The sequence below is a fragment of the Oreochromis aureus genome, linkage group 8, assembly GCF_013358895.1.
Source record: "Oreochromis aureus strain Israel breed Guangdong linkage group 8, ZZ_aureus, whole genome shotgun sequence".
NCBI classification, from domain to species: Eukaryota; Metazoa; Chordata; class Actinopteri; order Cichliformes; family Cichlidae; genus Oreochromis; species Oreochromis aureus.
This window is the reverse complement of record NC_052949.1, coordinates 16,373,532-16,392,719: the sequence shown is the minus strand read 5'-3', so window position 1 is coordinate 16,392,719 and position 19,188 is coordinate 16,373,532. Positions and strand designations below refer to the sequence as shown.

General features: G+C 41.0%; 1 protein-coding gene across 3 annotated transcripts in view; it reads right to left on the bottom strand.

Annotated features, from left to right (window-relative positions):
• LOC116329607 (MAGUK p55 subfamily member 3-like) overlaps positions 1-19,188 on the bottom strand; it is a 24,734-nt gene extending 5,546 nt beyond the window's left edge. The window contains exons 1-13 of one of the 3 annotated variants that reach the window (XM_031751654.2): positions 18,813-19,188; positions 7,392-7,554; positions 6,984-7,102; positions 6,103-6,180; positions 5,927-6,007; positions 5,274-5,411; positions 3,678-3,759; positions 3,158-3,243; positions 2,994-3,068; positions 2,081-2,277; positions 1,923-1,987; positions 1,391-1,408; positions 1,061-1,102 (exon numbers count right to left, since the gene is read on the bottom strand). In XM_031751654.2, the coding sequence (XP_031607514.1) occupies positions 1,061-1,102; positions 1,391-1,408; positions 1,923-1,987; positions 2,081-2,277; positions 2,994-3,068; positions 3,158-3,243; positions 3,678-3,759; positions 5,274-5,411; positions 5,927-6,007; positions 6,103-6,180; positions 6,984-7,102; positions 7,392-7,428 (1,018 nt within the window). In that variant the 5' untranslated portion in view covers positions 7,429-7,554; positions 18,813-19,188. The remainder of the gene's footprint in view (positions 1-1,060; positions 1,103-1,390; positions 1,409-1,922; positions 1,988-2,080; positions 2,278-2,993; positions 3,069-3,157; positions 3,244-3,677; positions 3,760-5,273; positions 5,412-5,926; positions 6,008-6,102; positions 6,181-6,983; positions 7,103-7,391; positions 7,555-18,812) is intronic. The other 2 variants (XM_039616341.1, XM_039616342.1) reach the window with 2 other exon arrangements.

Here is a 19,188-nt window from a genome sequence, read left to right as displayed (position 1 = left end):
CTATAGTGATATGAGAGACTGAAACACTCCTCTTAGCTTTTATGCAGTTTCTAGTTACTGTTCAGTTCTGCATAGACAAGAATATGTTGTTAAGTACCACAGTACATGTGAGAATCAGTAGATTGGTAGGCTCAAAATAAAACGCTGATCTATGGATGCATCCCTGCTGATAATCAAAGAAGAGTTTGGTAGTTTTAGCTCATTAGGTGAACTAAAAAGGATCAGTTATTGAGGCACTGCAAAATATTTAATCCCAACAGTTGGAAAAGTGGAATACACGAGTTTAAGACTCCACTATTGGACCATAAAAACAAAGATATTCTTTATGGTGAAACAAAGTTTTTAATAGGACTCTATGCAATCCGTGAAAAAACTAAATACACCCCATAACTCAGTACATCGACTCTTCTCTTTTTCAGCCATTCTGCTGTAGTTTTGCTGATGGACTTCATTGTCCTGTTGTGTGACCAAATTTGTGCCAAGCTTTCACTGCTGGACAGACAGCCTCACATTTGACTCTGGAATACTTTGGCACACGGAGGAGTTTATGGTCGACTCAATGATTGCAATGAAAATGTTACACTACCTCTCAGCGTTAGTATCCCATATTATCTCATACAAACAGACCATTTTCCCCGTATTTAGTTTGTTGGAATCTGGTCACCCTAGTTGCCACTACAGGAATGCCCAAATGAAATTACACTACATTAAGGCAGCTATAGAGATATTTCAGCTCTAGCGGACAGATGGGTGTGGATATGGTTTGGAAAAAAAATAGGAAAGGTCAAAATGGTGTGAACAAACACCCACTGAAGCACAGTCACATCCTGGAAGCCTGGCCAACCTACTGGTGAGAATTTCCTGTGTAGCGGTCACACATGTGGATTGTTATCTGGCCTAACCCTCAACAATCAATGAAGCAACACAAAGCAATCCAGTCTGACACAATCTGAGGAATAATATGCACACTCGAAAAGAAAAAGCTTAAGAAGCACACAGACTGAGCGAAAGATGTGATGTTGCAGTGATTAACATAAACTCACTGATTGTGCTTGCTCACCTATGTCCTTTCCATTCACAGCACTCTTATTGTCACAGTCTTCTGTTGGATGGCATTCGGGAAGAGAAGACAGGGTAAGAGGAGGGAGGAGGTGTTGGGGGTACTTTAACGTGAGAACACAGCAGGTTAGGAGAGGATTTGTGGCAATTAAAGAAACTGTAAAGGCACAACATGGCACAGTGTGGATGGGGAGGGGGAAAGTGACCAAAATTTGTGTTTCAGATGGGTCGATGAGAATTTCATACAGAAATTCAGGCATTAGAGAAAACATGGAGCCAGTCCAAACTGGGGATGAGAGATGGTTGCTAAAATGAGGGGTTTTCTACATACCTCTATCGGCCCGTTCATCTGAAGTTAGCAAAGCAAGGAATAATACACAGTATCACTGTAGAGTGTGACATAGGCTGTTCGGCGACCCCTAGTGTACATTCAGCTCTCTCAAATTCACAATGCAGTCTCATAACTGTCACTGTATCCATGCTTAGAGATCCTTAACCATCTTCTTTCTCTACTGGACAGACTTTTTTTTTTTTTTTTTAAATTAAGAATAACCGGATAATCAGATTTTTAAAGTAGAGAAACCTCTAAAAACATTCCCTGCAGCGTTACTACTGCATCTTTTTGTAGATACAAGAAAAGAACTGACATCGTTTCATCTTACTTTTAAATTGGATTTAGGAAATTAAAATGATGGATTATGCATTTCCCCCCCTCAGAGATTAACCTTAGATCCCGTCCTTCTCTTTATAATCTCTCTTTTAGGACCTCCTTGGATAGATTAGATTTGACCCACAACAGAAGCTGTGTGTGGAGATCCAAGTGTCTAAAACATTTGCGCTTGTATGTAGTAACTAATGCTTACATGTTGGAGCTTTTGGGGAAATGGGAGCAGACACGGAGCCCATTTTCATCCTGTATCTCAGTCGCCTGGGAAGAAAAGCAAACATTTTTAAAAATGTATTACTGATAAAAAAAGGCAGCTTTTTAACATCTGATACACAGACTGTTGATGCAAGCTACCTCTCCTGAAACTGCGCCGAAGGGACGAGGGCAGCGCGCAGGTTACAGTCGCCCACCCTCTTGGCCTGCCACCAGGTGGGGTCCTCCTGACTAACAACCTGAAGAATGTCACCCCGTTTAAAGGGAAGTCCCGCCTCTTGGCACGGGGTCGCTTTGTCCTCAAAAGGTGTGTAATCAAATAAAGCCCGGATGTAGACCTTTAAAAAGAAGGAGGAATATTCTGTTAACAACTTTATTATCTCTGTATTTATTTCACTTTATTCATTATATACAGCAAAGGAAGTGTAAGATACTTTGGTGAATACACATATAGTGCTGTGCAAAAGTCTTGAGCCACTCGTCAGAGTGTCTACACATAGCAGACGACTAAGCCAATAACAATTTTAAACTGTGTCTTTAGACACTTTGTTACGATCAGCCTATCACAGATCCAAGATCCAGCAGAGAACTGACACAGGTTGAAGCAACAACTGGTCGCTGAAGCCTCATCAGGCTTTTATTCCAAGGAAAGAAAACTGAAAATGGACTGGGGAAAAAAAAAAAAAAAAAAAAAATTATCAGTGGCAACAGGTCTTATGGAGTAATGAATCCTAATTAGACATTTTTGATTCCAATCGTTATCAGTTTGCACAGAAGAGATCAGGAGAGCTACAACAGTAAGTGGAGGCTCTGTCATTGTTTGGGGTATTTATTTTATTTTATTTTTTAAATGAGGCGTGGAACATGACATGTTTTCACAGTTCTGTAATTCTGCAAGTTGCACAATCAAACATTTGCTGTCTCACATACAACACTAATGGGTAAGGTAACGAAAAGTAAAGTGGATACATGTGAATAAACCTTGATAAAGGGCTGAGTGGTTGTGGCCTTCCATAAGAAAAGCCTGCGTACTCACACAGCAAGCATTCCTAACCTTGCTTTCTTTCATTTTATCGTCATCTGCAACAGCTGGGATGATTTTCAGTGTGATGGAGCCTTGTGATTGGGACTAAAACAAAAACAACAGAGCACCACCATGATCGACTGCCAGCTACAAGAATCATAGTATCTGAACTAGACCGATCCCACATTTATTACCAGTATCTGACTAATTTCATCTGGTCTTTTGTGGGTTATCAGATTTCCGTTGACCTCTCGAAGCTCATCTCCTACATGCACCAGACCTGGAAACACAAGCACAGATCGCAGGGGGAATACAGCTAAAGAAATGCCCAATACACAGATTTTTAAAATCTAAACCTGGCATGCGAACAAAAGACAATTTTGTGTTGCCAGTATGTCGATAACATTACTATGGCAACATCTTGACGCAAACCTAGTTTGTAATCTCAAAATATGCAATCTCGTGGCACTAATCTCACGGATTTGATTTCTGTTACAGTTCACAGGGTTACGCAATGTAATCTACTCACATCTCTCTCAGTATATCAGTAGTGTTAAGAAAGTCCCACTGGGTAGCGTTAGCATCCACAGTAATAGAGATAGTTTCTATCGGTAGATTATACTATAGTGCTGTTCTATCATGCATTTGATTTTCCACAAAAAAAATATCTGGCATTTAAAGTTCAGTAGAAATGTTTTGCAAACTCAGTCTCACCACTGCGGTCAGCTGCCCCTCCCCTCATGATTCGGGCCACAATTACAGCTCCTGTTGCTTCGTCTCTCCGAATAGTCGCTCCCTGTTTATACAAGCACACACATTAATAAATAAGATGTATTCATAGTAAATCTCATCCCAAAGTCACTAAGATGGCCCAATCCTCCGACTGGAGGAAGAGGCTCCCTATTTGCAGCTAGTTTTTATTGGAAAGATCAATAACTGACTGAAGCTAAATGTCAAAATGTTACATGAATGAAGAGTCTGATACCCAATCATCAATATTGCCTACTTGTTTGTACTTCCACTGAAAGTTCATGCAGTTTAATGACATTTAAATGCTGTAATTACAGGTTTTCTAATTGCTGCATTATGCAAAGAATTAGCAGCCCACTTTAGCTTCAATCACTGTTTCCTACTCTGGGTTACAGCTCCATTTTTAGCTTTAAGTAAATCATGTGTTAGTTTGACATTTTAGAAAATGTAATGTACTTATTTCCTTTCCTGCTGAGAGCTGGATGAAGAGATAAACACTAATCTCATGTCTGTGTACTCACAGCATGAAGGTGCAGTCAGCAGACAGTTAGCTTAGCTTAACAGTCTGAAGTCAGGAAACAGGGGGGAACTGTTAGCTTGGCTATGGACCAAGAGGTCTGTGAGGCTTTGACAAAACTTCTGAATCTTATTTCATGTCACCAATGAAACTCAGCCAACGTCTAATCTACAGCTAGCTGTGTGTTGATATAAAAGTAGGATCGCTTTAGCCGGTGTTCCTGATCAACACTAAGTATATATTTTCTCTGTGGATTTTGTAGATCCCCATTCATACTTCAGATTTCTCCAAGACTGTTCATTGAAGCTCATTAAAGTAAATGAACTTTTTTAACCATTGTTGAGGGCAGGATGAGGATTTTCCAGTTGTACAGTGTAACATTCTTGCATTTACGCAGCACTTTGTTCTTCTTACCGACCAATCAAAGTATTAGTAAGTTATACAAGTTATATAAGAGACAGCTGTCGTTTTAATACCCCACTACAACCAATTCCTTAAAAAAAGTCTGCTTTGATGATTTTTTTTCTGCCATCCTGCAGAGTGTCATCTGCAGCACATCGCCCTCTTTTACCCACGTCTGAAAATCTCTGGATGGGGAAAGAGGCACTTGTCCCACTTACTGAGACCAGTTTAAGAGTCAATAAATATCTGAAAATGACCCGGCTCTGTAATGTGTTCTACAGCATCCTGTACACAGGTTTTAATCTGTGAATGAAGCAGTGAGTGCCGGCAGGTTGGGGTTGATCTTTTCCACATATGAGTGTGACTGCTCCGCTTTATCAATGCCCTTCATAGAAAGACATTTTAAACTAGAGTTTAACAGGTTGAAATAAGCTGTTGATTTTACCTTCATAGGAAATTCTAATATCAATCATCAGCACATATTTGATACTCAGTAGGAATATTTTTATGCTTTTTTGTGCATGTTTCGTAAAATCTGATTTACTGAATCTGTTTCATTTCTCTTTTATTTCATTAGCAGTAGTTTTCAAGAAACAGGTTCTAGTTTAATGAAAAGCCAAACTGCACCCTTAGACACTAACCAGTGGCTCCTTGTTCTTCACCAGCCGAACGATCTTCACAGACTCTTCCTCCAGGTCATCGTCCAGATCGTCTGGGAGTGGTGGCAGCACTGGGTCAAATTTTTTTTGAGCCACTGTGTCATGAGCCGATAGCACTGCCTGTAAAAGAAGCCAAGATTTAGGAGCTCGATCAACAGAGATAAAAGGATCCAGAAAAGAAGGTTACGGCACGTAGAAAACATACACGATTTCTGGGGAAAAGAAAACTCGGGGAATTAAATGAACGTTCTGATTCCACAGCTATCATCACTTCCCAGAATGCTTCCCAGACAGCCAATAACCTGAGCACAATCACTTTATCAGAGTAATTAGGCAGTCTTGTCTGTGTCTAGGGGATGGGGAAGGGGTACAGACAGCTCTGACGGTGGTGTTATGTAATAAATGTGGAAAAATCAGAGCAGTGCAGGGCAAAAATACTGTGAAGCAGCATTATTAAAGAGATCAAACCTCAGAAGCAAAGAGGATGTCTGGATGTAGCAAAGGAGAGGTATGGTCTAGCATTTATCAGCTTCTTTATGCAGACTGAAAAACACTGTGTGTGTGTGTGTGTGTGTGTGTGTGTGTGTGTGTGTGTGTGTGTGTGTGTGTGTGTGTGTGTGTGTGTGTGTGTGTACCTTGAGATGAGGAGTGCTCAAGAGGAGCAGCAGTTCTTGCTCATCATCCTCCAGTGGCCCATTCTGAAGCTCTTCTGCTAGCTGGTGATTGAAATCAGAAAATTACTGCTTTAAGTATTTCAAAGTATTCTTCTAGTCACCAGAGAAAATATATATTCACTTCTAATTGCACCTACATCCTCTGCCAAACAGGAGGCACTGTGCAGGACTGGAGTGGGGCTGTGTTTCTCATACTGCTTCAGTTTTTCATGGATCTGGATGTAAAGCAAGAAGCAACAAAACCACAAATGCAAATGATTAATTTTCAGTGAAAAAACCCATCATATACCATGTGTACCATTTTATAATCAGCCACTATGTTAGATATAGGTGTTCAACAGTTTGTTAACACAAATATCCAATCAGCCAATCACATAGCAGCAGCTTAATGCAGTTAGTCATGTGGACAAGGTCAAGACAACCTTCTCAGGTTCAAACTGAGCATCACATCAAGGAAGAAATGCGATTTAAGTGACTTTGAATGGGGCATGATTGTTTGTGTCAGACAGGCTGGTCTGAGTATTTTGGTGATCTACCGGGATTTTCCCACAACCATCTCTAGGGTTTATAGGGAACAGTCGGAAAAAGAGAAAATATCCACTGAGAGGCAGTTCTCTGAGTGAAAATGACTTGTTGATGTCAGAGGAGAAGAATCCAACTGCTTCAAGCGGACAGGAAGGAAAAAGTAAGTCACACAACAACTCATTAAATGGTTCAGTTTTTATATAGCTCTCTTTTGACTGTACTTGAGCACTCAAAGTGCTTTATACAACATGTCTGATTCACCTATTCACACACTCTCACAGTTTTTTTCTTTGCTTTTTGTCCAACACTCAGTTGTAGATGGATGGTTTTGGAACAACTCGGGGTTCATCGGTGGCTCATCAGTAGATGTCATCTACACCGTAGCAATTAAATTTAATGCGCATGCACAGTAATCCAGCATGTGTGAATAAATAAATAAAATCTCTGAATCACAAATACAGTAGCCACTTCTATTCAGATGTATCCACTGTACCTTCATGAGGTATCCAATGCTTTTCTCGCTGAAGACATCTTTGAGGAAGACCAGGTCTTCTTTGTGGTTGGCATCAGGGTGAAGCTGAGACGTGAGCAGCGCCAGGATCTCATGCAGCCCTTGAGTATTAAAAAAAGAGAAATTATGCTGTGTATTTATGACTGAGTCAAAGAGCAATTTCTATCTAGAAATGCATCATACGCAAAAACCACCTTCATCAACAAAGAGTCTGTATGGATTCTCTCTTTAGCTCACTGATGTTTATAATAGTATGCTTTCCCATATCGTCCCTCCTTTCAAATCCCAACAGTTTATCCATATTAATGTAATAATGCTTTATTCCAGCACATAATTTATTCATAACTACATAAAAAGCATCAGACCATGAACGAGCCTGAGCACATGTACCTGTGCTTGCAGATACGATGGGCATGGCTTCAATCATTCAGAGGCGGCAGGAGGCAGCGGAGAGGTTGGAGGGGGAGAGAGGAAACAGTTCTCTCAAATAATTCCCTCTTCTGTTTTGTTTGCTCCTCACATGAGGCCGAGACAGAGAATCACAGAGAACAACCTGGAATGAAAACAAAGAACACAACATACGACCATATCAGTGAGGACGCCTCAGAGCGCCATTAAGAAACCCAGGACTCATTGTGAGATTTGTCTCTGTGCACTGCAACTTCATGTACTATTTCCGCATCCAGCACCTGATATTTGGCAGTCATGTGCATGTGACTAAACACACCGGTTCTGGATCTTTAGCTGTGTTATTATCAGAATGTCCTTATTTTTAACTCCACTGTAAGATTAAACAGGAGAAAAAACAGATATGCTTCTTTTAAAAAACTTCCCTGGCAACAAGCGTCTGGTTGATTGTGACGCTTACAGAGAGCACAGCGATCTCCACGCAGCACATAATTGGTCATTTAAAACCAATACCCAAATCCGAATACATTTTTCAAAAGGCAGCCCTGCTTTGACAGTGATGAATGGACCCATTACTGCGCTCAAGTTTCAGTATAATTAATATTTGCTCTCATTACCGAGGCATAAAGCATTAATTTCATTCAAACTGTGCGACTGCTCATTCGAAGAGAAGCAAGGTCAGATAATGATAGCAGGCACTTTTGTCCAATAGGATTCTTTACCTTGTCACCATGACAACACTATAGTATCAGTGACTGATAAGCTTTTTGCAGTTAAACAGAGCCGTTTCACATTAGAGTAATGAAAGTCTTTAATAATGTTGCATTCAGGTCTTTTGTATATTAGAATACTTTTGCCACAGTCATTCATGTGCAATCATCACTCATGGCTTCCCTTCTCACTGCCAGATACATTTTTAACCACACTCCTCATTAACTGCCGATGAAGACATGTGGCTGAAGTGGTGCAAGCTTCACCTGCAAAACCAGCTATTTTTGGATAATCCCGATCAAGGTTGCAGACTAAACAGAAGCTCTCCATCTAAACACGTATTCTACTTTATTTGCAGGGCGTTCAGAAAATTGTCCTTGGGCTGAATATCCCGGCTGTCACAGGGCGAGAAACAGAACACACTCTGGAGAGGTTGCCAATCTATCAACCAGCCGCACTCACATTCACATCTACAGCCAGTGTGGAATAACCTAACATGCATGTCTTTGGACTGTGGGATGAAGCTAAAGCACCTCAAGAGAACTCACTCAAACGCTGGCAGAACATGCATGGATTCGAACCCAGGACCCGCTAGTTGTGAGGCGATGGTGCTAACCACGGCACCTGTTGTCCTGGATAAAGTGGAAGAAAATGGATGAAGCCTTTTGTTAAAATTTATTTAAATGTTTAGATTGGTCCTCATTTAACAAACTATAAAGATGAAACTGATTACAGATACCCGTTGTGAATTCACTTTGTTAGGCATGATTTTGAAGTGTAAGTAAAGGGTTAAGACAAGTTAAGATGTCCTTAATGAATCCTGTTCTAGAGAGCCCAGGAGCTTAGACTTGGCCCAATGTTCATGCTCCAATAGGACAGTTACCAACACAGCTGAGAAACTGCAGGCTACGGGCGTTCAAATTGAAATAGCACAGCAGATGTGACATTCAAGTGCCAGATCTCAGCTGTAATGCATCTCTCTTTTCTAACATTTATCCAATTCAGGATTGTGGGGTGCTAGAACCTATCCAGGGTGAGAGGCAGGGTACACCCTGGACAGACCAATTCATCACAGGACTCTGTAGGAGAGGGAGAACTTTTAAGATATGGGCCCAGATTTATTTATTTTTTTATTGTTTTATTCCAAGAAAAAACTCAAACCAAGTCTGATCAAACTGGCTGTTTGTTTCCAACAAGACACCCAAATTATGTTGGGCAGATACTTCACAGGCCGGGTAAATCATAATGTTCACTAGGTAATAAAAACAGATTTTTAAGATCAAAATTAATACGCAGACATATTGGCGGATATGCTTTTCCTCTTTCTAACACACAAAACAAACAGATTTCTCTAATATTTGTTCCGTTTCATCATTTCCTCCATGCTCTGCCCAAGTCTGCTCAGATCAGCTGGTTGTTGCCAATAAGGAGGTTGCATAGCGCCCTCTGGTGGACAAACTATGCAACAGCACTCATGACATGGCTGAAGGGTGTTTCTCTTTGCTTTTAAATTACTGGCTGTTATAAATACTGATAATAAATGATCAGAGAGTGGCCATGCCGTCCCCAGTGCAGCTTGCTGTGAGCACATTCTGCCTTTAGCCTGACCGCCGGCAGGATGAATCCAGCTGAGTCAGATGAGGTTACAGACTTCACAGGTAATCTTTTTGAGAGATTTCAAAAATAACAGTTCTGCAAACCAACCATTCCTTTTTTGTTTTTCCATTTTATTCATTTTTCAAACCACACCCTGACCTTTTTATTTTTGATGTTTTCCAGGACTTTGCATGTGGTAGAGAATCCTGGGGAAGTCCAGTCATTAATTCCGACAATGAAAGCAGTTTTCATTACCTCTGTCATGTTCTAGTTTTCCTTAAAAGGAAAAATAAAAAATAGACTATTTTAGAAAACCAGCCTTTAATACTCTGAAAACCTTCCCTCAATCTAAAAATCAATCTGGCCTGACTCACATCCAATCACGAACCCTCGCATTCTTGGCACTTAAAAGGGCAAAAACTGTCGATATAAACCTTATCACGGTCGACCACGACTATGCTGGCAAAACCTTTATTACAAGAAGAAAACTGTATGTCTCTTAATACTGGACTATGCCTTTTCCACTACAGCTGTTGGCATCTGTTATTTATTTTAATTAACAGTTCCTATATTAGTGCAGCAGGTGGAGCAGCTATTCCCACAGGCCAGCTGCTACATACCTGCTCACCCTCATAACTGCTCCTGGAATTGCTGGCTATGTAGGTGGGAGGCCAAATCTCCCCTCTGAGCTTAGCTCACAGCTGTGGGAGAGCCTCATAAAATACCAGGTGAGCAGAGCGCACAGTGTGTATGCCGAGTCTTCAGTCTCATCCTACACACATCCCATCATTACCGACAGTGCTGAGAAGCCATGCAGCCGATTGTAACACAATCAACTCGTTCCCATCACATAAACGTATATGAGTAAACCAGCATCTCTATGGAGATGAATAAGGATGTTAGTAAAACAAAGGGCTGTTTTTTTTAAAAAATCTCTGCATATTTTCTTCACAGCTTGACTGAAGAAAGAGTCTCAGCCAGCTCTCCACATGTATAAAAGACATTTCTGTGTTGTAAAATGCATATTTTCCCACCTACACTGGACTAAAATTTATTCCAGTCATCCAAAGCAGTGTTTAGAAAAATGTCAACCAAGCACGACACAAACTTTCACCTCTCTGCATCACTTTGCACCACAGACTGTACAAGAGACAGTGCCCGTACTTCAAAGACGGATTTGGACTTATCCAAAGGTTAACTCTGGGTTTTCTTTACTACAAAGGTGGTTCACTTCTTACCAGGGTAAGTCACCATGGTAACTCATGCACTGAACCCAACCTGCCCTGGAGCACGTTATGTTTCAGATTAGAGATCAGAGGTGTGAAATCGCTGCCTGCTGACCAATCAATTCTCCAGGAAACAGCGTGACCATCTTGAGAAGATTCCTGAGACCTCTGCAGGGAGAGTAGGAGGATAGGAGGGAGTTTTTCAGTAGTGTCTAAAGTCTTCATGTTATCCTGATGAGCAGGATAGGACAGATTCTTGGATGCAACTTTATTCCTTCTATAAACATTAATATATGATCCTGCACCTACTTTATCTATAACATTTAATATAACATTAAATGTCTAAATAGATCCAGTTTAGTTTCAGAGCTCTGATGTGCAGCCGTCATGTTAGAAATCAACAGCAGCACTGCTAAAAACAATTTCACAACAGGATTAATACAGGATCGGAAAAACAGTGCACCTGTTTCTACTTGCTGACCTTAAATTAAATCTACATGTAGACCAAGCCTGTTTTTAAATTCTCCTTTATAAAAATACTCATTGCTTGCTCTCAGACTGTTAAACACCAATTAACTTAATAAAATACTCTATTATAAACCATCAGATTTTCCTGCGTCTTAATGATTCAGCTGTGATACTGATACGCCTGTTATTTTCACAGTTAGCCTCTTATCTGGCTTTGCTTGCAGGCTTCAAATAGACTAAAATTCTGTAATATAGTAGGTCTTTTCCAGTTTTACTGACCAAAGCATTTAAAGATCAAGCATTCATACAGAGATTTTGATTCTAAACTAATGTTCAGTACCTTTTCACACGGTTACACACAGCGTTTTGTCTGCAGCATCTGTGTTACCTTCAATCTGTGTTATGAGTTTCTTCCTGTGTAAAATCAGCCACTCTGTTTACAGTACATTTAACTATAACGGTGACTGGTTAAATGCTGCCAATGTCATCCCTTTCACATGAACATGCTCATAGCTAGAATGAGAAGTATGGGCTCAAAATATTTATGACCACATTTTGAGCCCATAGAGAAACCCTGCGTTAATTTAGCATGTTGATAAGCAGCTTTGTGTGACCATTTATACTTATGTTGGTATAAGTGAATCCAGATAATGGAAAGATGGCTATGCCGAATGTGCTTTGTGGCACGCAGCCCAGGTCTGAAAAATAAGCCAATGCAAAGCTCAACTTGCTTTCTTTATGACAGCCAGCAGGTGAAAAACTCCCTTTTCTGTTAATAAATTAGTCTAACACCACACTTATTTTAATATAAGAAAAAGCAGCATAGTTTGCTTTAATTGCTTTGCTGTTACTTTGATGCAGTATGAATTGAGGAAAAGCTGTACAACTTAACTGTATTTTCTTAAGTCTAAATTTATGCTCTACTTCACTTCTATTCCACTACTTATTCGAAAGCTGAAAAACAAGTAAATGACTTTGTGCCACATTAGAAACACCATCAGAAGTCTATTGGGCCACATTGAAAACAAAAAGAATCAGTTTTTCCCTTCAGCAGCAACATTTCCTTCAAGTTGGAAATTACAAAGTAATCCTGCAGCGGTTGGCAAATCAACCTGCCTCACATCGACAAACACACCCCTGACGTTCGACAACAAAAGACAGAACCGCCTGATCAGCACGATGGCAGTGAAGCAAGCCGTCAAGCTCTCCTCGTATTTCATTACGGTTAAGATGCAGAACCGAGATCTATCGCGCTCGTGAATTTGCCTCGTTACTGCTGATTATAATTACACAAATCACTTACAGCCACTGGGGGATCATTTCTACTTTTGGTAGAGTTTTTAAAAACAATAACCAATTGTTTTTTTGTCATCTTGTGTCTCATATTCTGACAAATTAACAATAGTCTTGGGTTCATTATTTGTCACGTTCTGTCAGTTCTTTGTCACATTTCCCCCTGATAGGCTGATGAAAACATACTCGCTGCCAAGGAAATTTCTTTTTTGGAAAATGTTGATTGAAGACAGGATGGCGTTACGCCAGAGTGGCAATTAGAATGAACCGCCACGGCACAAACGATCCTTCATTTGGCTGGTGACAAGTGCTCATGACAGCCAGGCTGGGGCTATATTTGAAATGTTTAAGATGTAAGATTTAATTGGACTGCTGAGTGTTGTTAAAAACAATCTGCTTTGAAGAGCGTTAGTAAATATTGTAAAGTGAGCCTCTTATTTTGCTGAATGATCATCTGAAAATGAATGCCATTACTAATGGCTGAAACCCCTTCACTTTCAGAAATCCTCATAGGTGCTGGAAACATTCCTCTGAGATTCTGATCCAAATTGACATGATAACATCACACAGCTGCTGCAAATTTGTTGGACACATCTATGATGTGAATCGCCCCTTCTACTACATCTGTTGGTTCAGATTTGGTGACTGTGGAGGCCATTTGAGTGCAGTGAACTCAATTTCATGATCAAGGAGCCATCAGAAGATGGGTACACTGTGGTCACAAATAGATGGGCATGGTCAGCAATGTTTAAATGATGTTCGGGTGCTTAACTGTGTCTCAAAGGCAGGCTGGATCCATGCTTTCATGTTTATGCCAAATTCTGACCCCGACCATTTCAGCGTTGCAGCAGAAATTTTGACGAGCCTGAGCAAACTGTAGCCTCAGCCCACTTTGATTACCCCGGTGTGGTCTTCTGCTGCTGTAGTTCTTCTGCTTCAAGGTTTGACGTGTTCAGAGATGCTCTTCTGCATACCGTGGTTTTAAGAAGTGAGTATTTGAATTACTGTTGCCATCAGCTCAAAGCAGTCTGCCCATTCTTCCCCGTCCTCTAGCATCAACTATACATTTTCACCCGGAGAACTGCTGATAGCTGGATTTTTTTTTTTTCTGATGCTAGTAAACGTAGAAAGTGACCCAAGTTCTTAAAAGAAAGATGTTAAAGTACCAGTCCATTTACAAGAGATGCAATATCGCTCTCCAACTGAGTAAATCTCCAAGTATCCAGAAGAGTGCAAATACACAGCATCTAAGCTGAAGCACTGCTCAAGCCTGACATGCCCCTAGATCGCTCCTATGATTGTCCCTCATTCAGGGTTGAGCCATAGCAGGCTGGCAGCAGACTGGATCAGTTGGGCAGACGCTCTAATCTCCCGTCACTGTTTGTTTTCCCCGTAATGAAACTTGACAGGGGAATTTCCAAGTCAATTAGATGGAATTAAAAAAAAAAAAAAAAGAAAAGAAAAAACTAAACAATGAACAAGGAAAAAATTATCTGCACAAAATGTAGCACATGTTTAAGAGGCATTTGAAACTTTCTTCAAAAACAAAAATTGCATTTTAAATGGCACTTTTCACATCAAACTACACAGACACAACGTCAGATTAGTTTGCCGGCCTGAGCAGTGCCACCAGCAGCTTTCTTCCCTCCAGGGTTAACGTCTATACGCCTGTACTGTGGTTAAGTGCTTTTGTACCACTGTACTCTGACACAGCTCATGTACAATTGTTCATTTTGTGAATCAATAAACTGCAGAACTGTCACATGCCTGCACAGCCCAGCTCTGTAATATGCTTCTTTCATTTGATGGTTCAGAACACAGTGTCCTGCTCAATTTGATGACCAACTTAATAATTAACCTTATAACATCACCTCACTTCCCCTGGGGTTCCCTGCTTTTCTTCAGACCTACTCCCTGCACACTTGGCCTATGCTCCACTGAACTCTCTCTCTCTTCAGTTACGAAAGGCTGACGAGAGCTTAAAGCCGACATCTTCCTGTGCCTTTCATTCACTGACTGTCTTCTAAATACGAAGGGTTCCCACTGGCCATATGGTGGTATAATCTAGCCTCTTTGATTGAAGTTGGCAGTGCTGACAGCTGCGTGCATCACAGAGGATTTTGGTGAACACAATGAAGCACTGAAAAGGAAAACTCAACAGCAGCAAGGATGTTTCAGGGAAAAATAAAAAAAACAAACAGCTATATCTGAGGCATACTGATAGGAAGTAGAAGTAAAAAATTCATCGTTTCAAATCTTAATTATTGTTAACACAAATTAATTAACAGTATTTTGATGGGTTCTAGTTTCTAAAGCTGCTTTCCTCTATTTTATGTCTCTCCATAAAGAGCTTTGGCTTCTTTATTCAAAATAGTCCCTTGGACATGCTGTGTATTTGCACTTATTTTCTGACACTTCAAACAAAAACCTGACTATTTATTGTAAAAGCTGCTGAAGCAAATTCTGTGATTTAAATCAAATTAGGTTTAAAAGAAAAATGCCTTTGAGCAGGTGACTATACGCCACATGGTTGAAATACAGAGGCTTGGGTTCTCCTCCTTCCTGTCTAATCTTCACAGCTGCAGTGTCCAATAAAAGAGAAAAATGCCCCAAAAATTATCTTTAAAAAAGTGAAACCCAGAGGAGCCAATTCAAATAGCCTTCAGGCCCGAGTAGCAGAGCTGTTTTAGGCCACACCCTCGCCATAAGCCAATTTTAGCTAAATTTATAATGAAAATTTGAAACTGTCAAGTTATAAATGGAAAAAAGCCTCAAAAAGCCCTTTTTTTAGGTTAGATTTTTGATATCTACATTTAGTGGGGTTTAAGATGATCAGCACCAATATGAATCAACAGCTGGCAGCCTGGAAACTTACTTACCATAAACAGCCGTCTTTGCTGAACACAAACTTAAAACCAATAAACTACCAAGACATGATACAATTCAATTTAATTATATTTTTACAGCACCACATCACAACAACAGTCACCTCAAGTCTCTATACATGCACTGTTGGTAATCAGCGCCTTTAGACTAAGCCAGGTGAGCAGTTTTCCCGTCTTCCAATCATCCTGCTCAGTAACAGTAGGGTAAAGACAGCACTGAATTTTTTTAGAGATAGAATTGTAAATATTTGCAGCAAACAAGTGGCTGTCCAGAAACTGAGCATGCAAACCCTTAAGCTATGCATAACTTTTAACTGCACAGTAGGCAGCAACCAGTCTCCAAACAATCACAGTCCAACTCACACTGACTGCAGTCACTCTCAGATTTCTGAAAGTTTGTAAATAATTTCAGACTAAACGGGGCTTCCAAACACTCTGCAATCAATCTCAGTTAAATGCAAATCCTGTTTTTGCAGCAGATGACTCGACTAGTTGCAAACAGCTTGTACTCTGGTTTTACTGCCATATAAAAAACAGGTTGCCGAGCACCTGTGTCATTTTGCAGTTAAGTCACCATTCTGCAGCAACTATGTCACTATTTGCGCTGGAATTTCTGCTTCAAATCTAACAAAATCTGGTTGGAATGAGTGTACACAGACAATGTTAAGTTCTGTGTATAGATGGCAACAGATTTAGGATTTCCACAGATTTATCACAAAAAATTGCATGTAATTTCCAAGTTGACACATTCAATCACAGATTGATATAATAGTAACTACATCTTATTGCCATTTTATCTCCCTGAAGTTGTTTTGAAAACACCTCCTGATTGGGAGCGGTCGCAGACCTGATTTCCATTTTCTAACCAACCATTTCAAAGGAAGCGGGATCAGAAGTTCATTGCACAGAGTCAGAACAAATCATTGTTTCCCCCGACCGTAGCAGATACTAAACTATCAAACATGACGTTTTCCAAAATGTCAATGTTTAGCTTGTGAGTTTTGTCCAACCACATCAGTTGAGTCCTTGCTCGTCTGATTTGCATTTACATGAATGGTTCACACTGCTACTGAACTAAAACACCAGAACAACCTCCAGCTGAAGAGGGGAGTTACTTCATTATGCTGGCATTGTGCTGGGAGAGCTTAACCTCATGTCTCCGTCCTCTCCACTCACACACACAAACATGTATGCACGCCACCTGCTGCCAGAATCATTTGCCATTGGATGGGTCTCGAGAGAACTGGTGGAGGGGGTGAGGTCACTAGTACACTGCTGATGCCATCTGCCCACCCCTCTGTGTGCAGCCTATCCACCACCTACAACGCCAAACACACACACACAGCTGACCTGACATATTTGGATTTCACAGATTTCATTCCAATATCCATTTGTGGAAAACAAGTTCCCTGCTGTACATTTTGAAAAGAACGAATTAAAAAAAATCTCATAAGTCCCAACAGCAACAACTAAACAGTCTCTAATGTTTTTTTAAAGTGGATAAACAGTATTATAGTTCTGCATTCCTAAAAAGGCTCATTCACACTATCAACATGCATTTTTGCCCCCTATTGATTTGTAGAATGTAAATGCAGTCTGGGATTTCATTATTCCCTTCCTAACCACGCAACTAACCTTGAAATCTAGTTTAGATTTTACTTGTGCTGGTATAGAAAAAAAAAAAAAAGAGAGAAGATGCTGGAAACAAAATAAAACGTAGTGCAGAGAAGGTCAGCGGCCATAAGAGGCTTATGAGAAGAACATCACCTCAAAACACCTTCAACACGCCCACTCTGAGACGCAGCGGGATCAAGGATCAGGCTGTCCTGCCCTCGCAGCAACAGGAGAGCAAATCTGGCTCCTCGCCTGGGCAGGGAAGCCCAACACTTGACACTTTAGCAGTTTCAACAGCCGAGTGGGTGCTGGTAGCAACACAGGACCCCGATGATGTGGCTATTTGGTGGGGAGCCAAAAAGTCAGAGAGTTGCGACTGATGACTGAAGCATAATGATTTGTGTAAATGCAGTGGAACAGAAGGGTGTGAAAGGGGACACGCATGGGCGGATTATCAGACAATAGGCCTCTGGGCACAAACATGCAAAAAGCCCTCCATAACAGCCACCACCACCACCTACACACCACCTGAAAAGGCACCAACGCTACCCGTTTGTGATCCCTTTGTGTCTCCTTTTTGTATTGTGGTAATTTTACAGCCTGTCACTGTGTTCATCTTTTCCCCCTCTCTGTGGTCGTTGCATATGTGGAAAAAGTTTGGGCACGTCACACCTCCTTGGCCTCGATTTGTGTAAGTTTTGCTCGTTTTTGTTCATTTTGTGGCCTTTTTGCATAACATTGTGTCACTTTATAGTCTTGTGCAGTCATTCACTTCAAACAGCTCAGGCTTAAGGGACCCAAGGGATCATCCTGCTCAGTAATCCTTCCATGGGGACACCAAGTGCAGCATGTACGCCTACAATAATTTTTTTTTAAAAAGGTAGCCTTACCAATAAATTCAGGTCTTTCATATTAAAAAATGAATTTTTACCTGAAGGAATGGCAACATCGCTGTAAACAGAAAAAGAAATTCTTTAAGCCCCTACATGGATTTAAATAAACTGGTGCGCAGTTTCCCCCCTTCAGTCCTTGTTTACCAAAACCTCCATCTATGACTCCGACCTTCATTAAGTCTCCTGGTGCTTGTGCTTGTCCCGAAAGCCAATAAAGCCACCCAGCAGATTCTGTCCTGCCCTGCAGCAAAGCGTGACCAGACCACGCATAAAGGCTGAGGTCACCGATCACACCGAGCCATCGCTTCCCGTTTTTAATTAAATCAAATTTGGGAAAATAAACAAATAAATCAATCAATCTGTGAGGTGATTTAGTCTGAAGAGAGACTGGGAGCACTTCAGGCCACTTTCCTCTAAAACCGGAGCTGTCAATCAATGACAGGTGATACACACCCCTCATTAACATGCGGCACAGCCAGGCAATCCACATGGTGTTACTCAGACATGTGCTTGCAAACCGATTTATTTTTTTTAAGAAAGAAAAAAAGAGAAACCCAAACAAACACGAGTTTCACTGAGCTTTTGGCTCTAGACGCGTTAAGGTTTTAATGATGGCTTACGCAGAGAGTTGTGTAAACCATCCCTGGAGCTACAGATGTCTGTGTCGCTCCACACGCGCGCAGAGGTAAGTCCGTCCACATTAGAAAGCATTCTTACCTGCTTGAGGCTCCTCACAGCCTCAGCGTGCACAGCTCCCCTCCTTCTATCTCGACAGCGCTTATAATACCAGCCTGCCCCGCTTTCCTGTTTCCCTCTTCCTCCCTCTCTCTGTATTTCTCTCTGCTCACTCCGTCTCCAGCTGACTGGCACACATTTGCTTTTATTTCTCTGCTACACCCAATATATCGCTCAGTGAGCCTCCCCTTCCCCCTCTGTCAGTCAGTTTGCTCTCATCAGCCCTCTCTTCTCTCTCTCTCTGCTGCCTTCAGGTGATCCTGGTAAACTCTAAACTCCACCGCTATTCGCGTAGACTCAAACGCCGAGCTGCTAATTTGACGTGTCTATCAGGGGATTCACACACCTGTACGCGCCC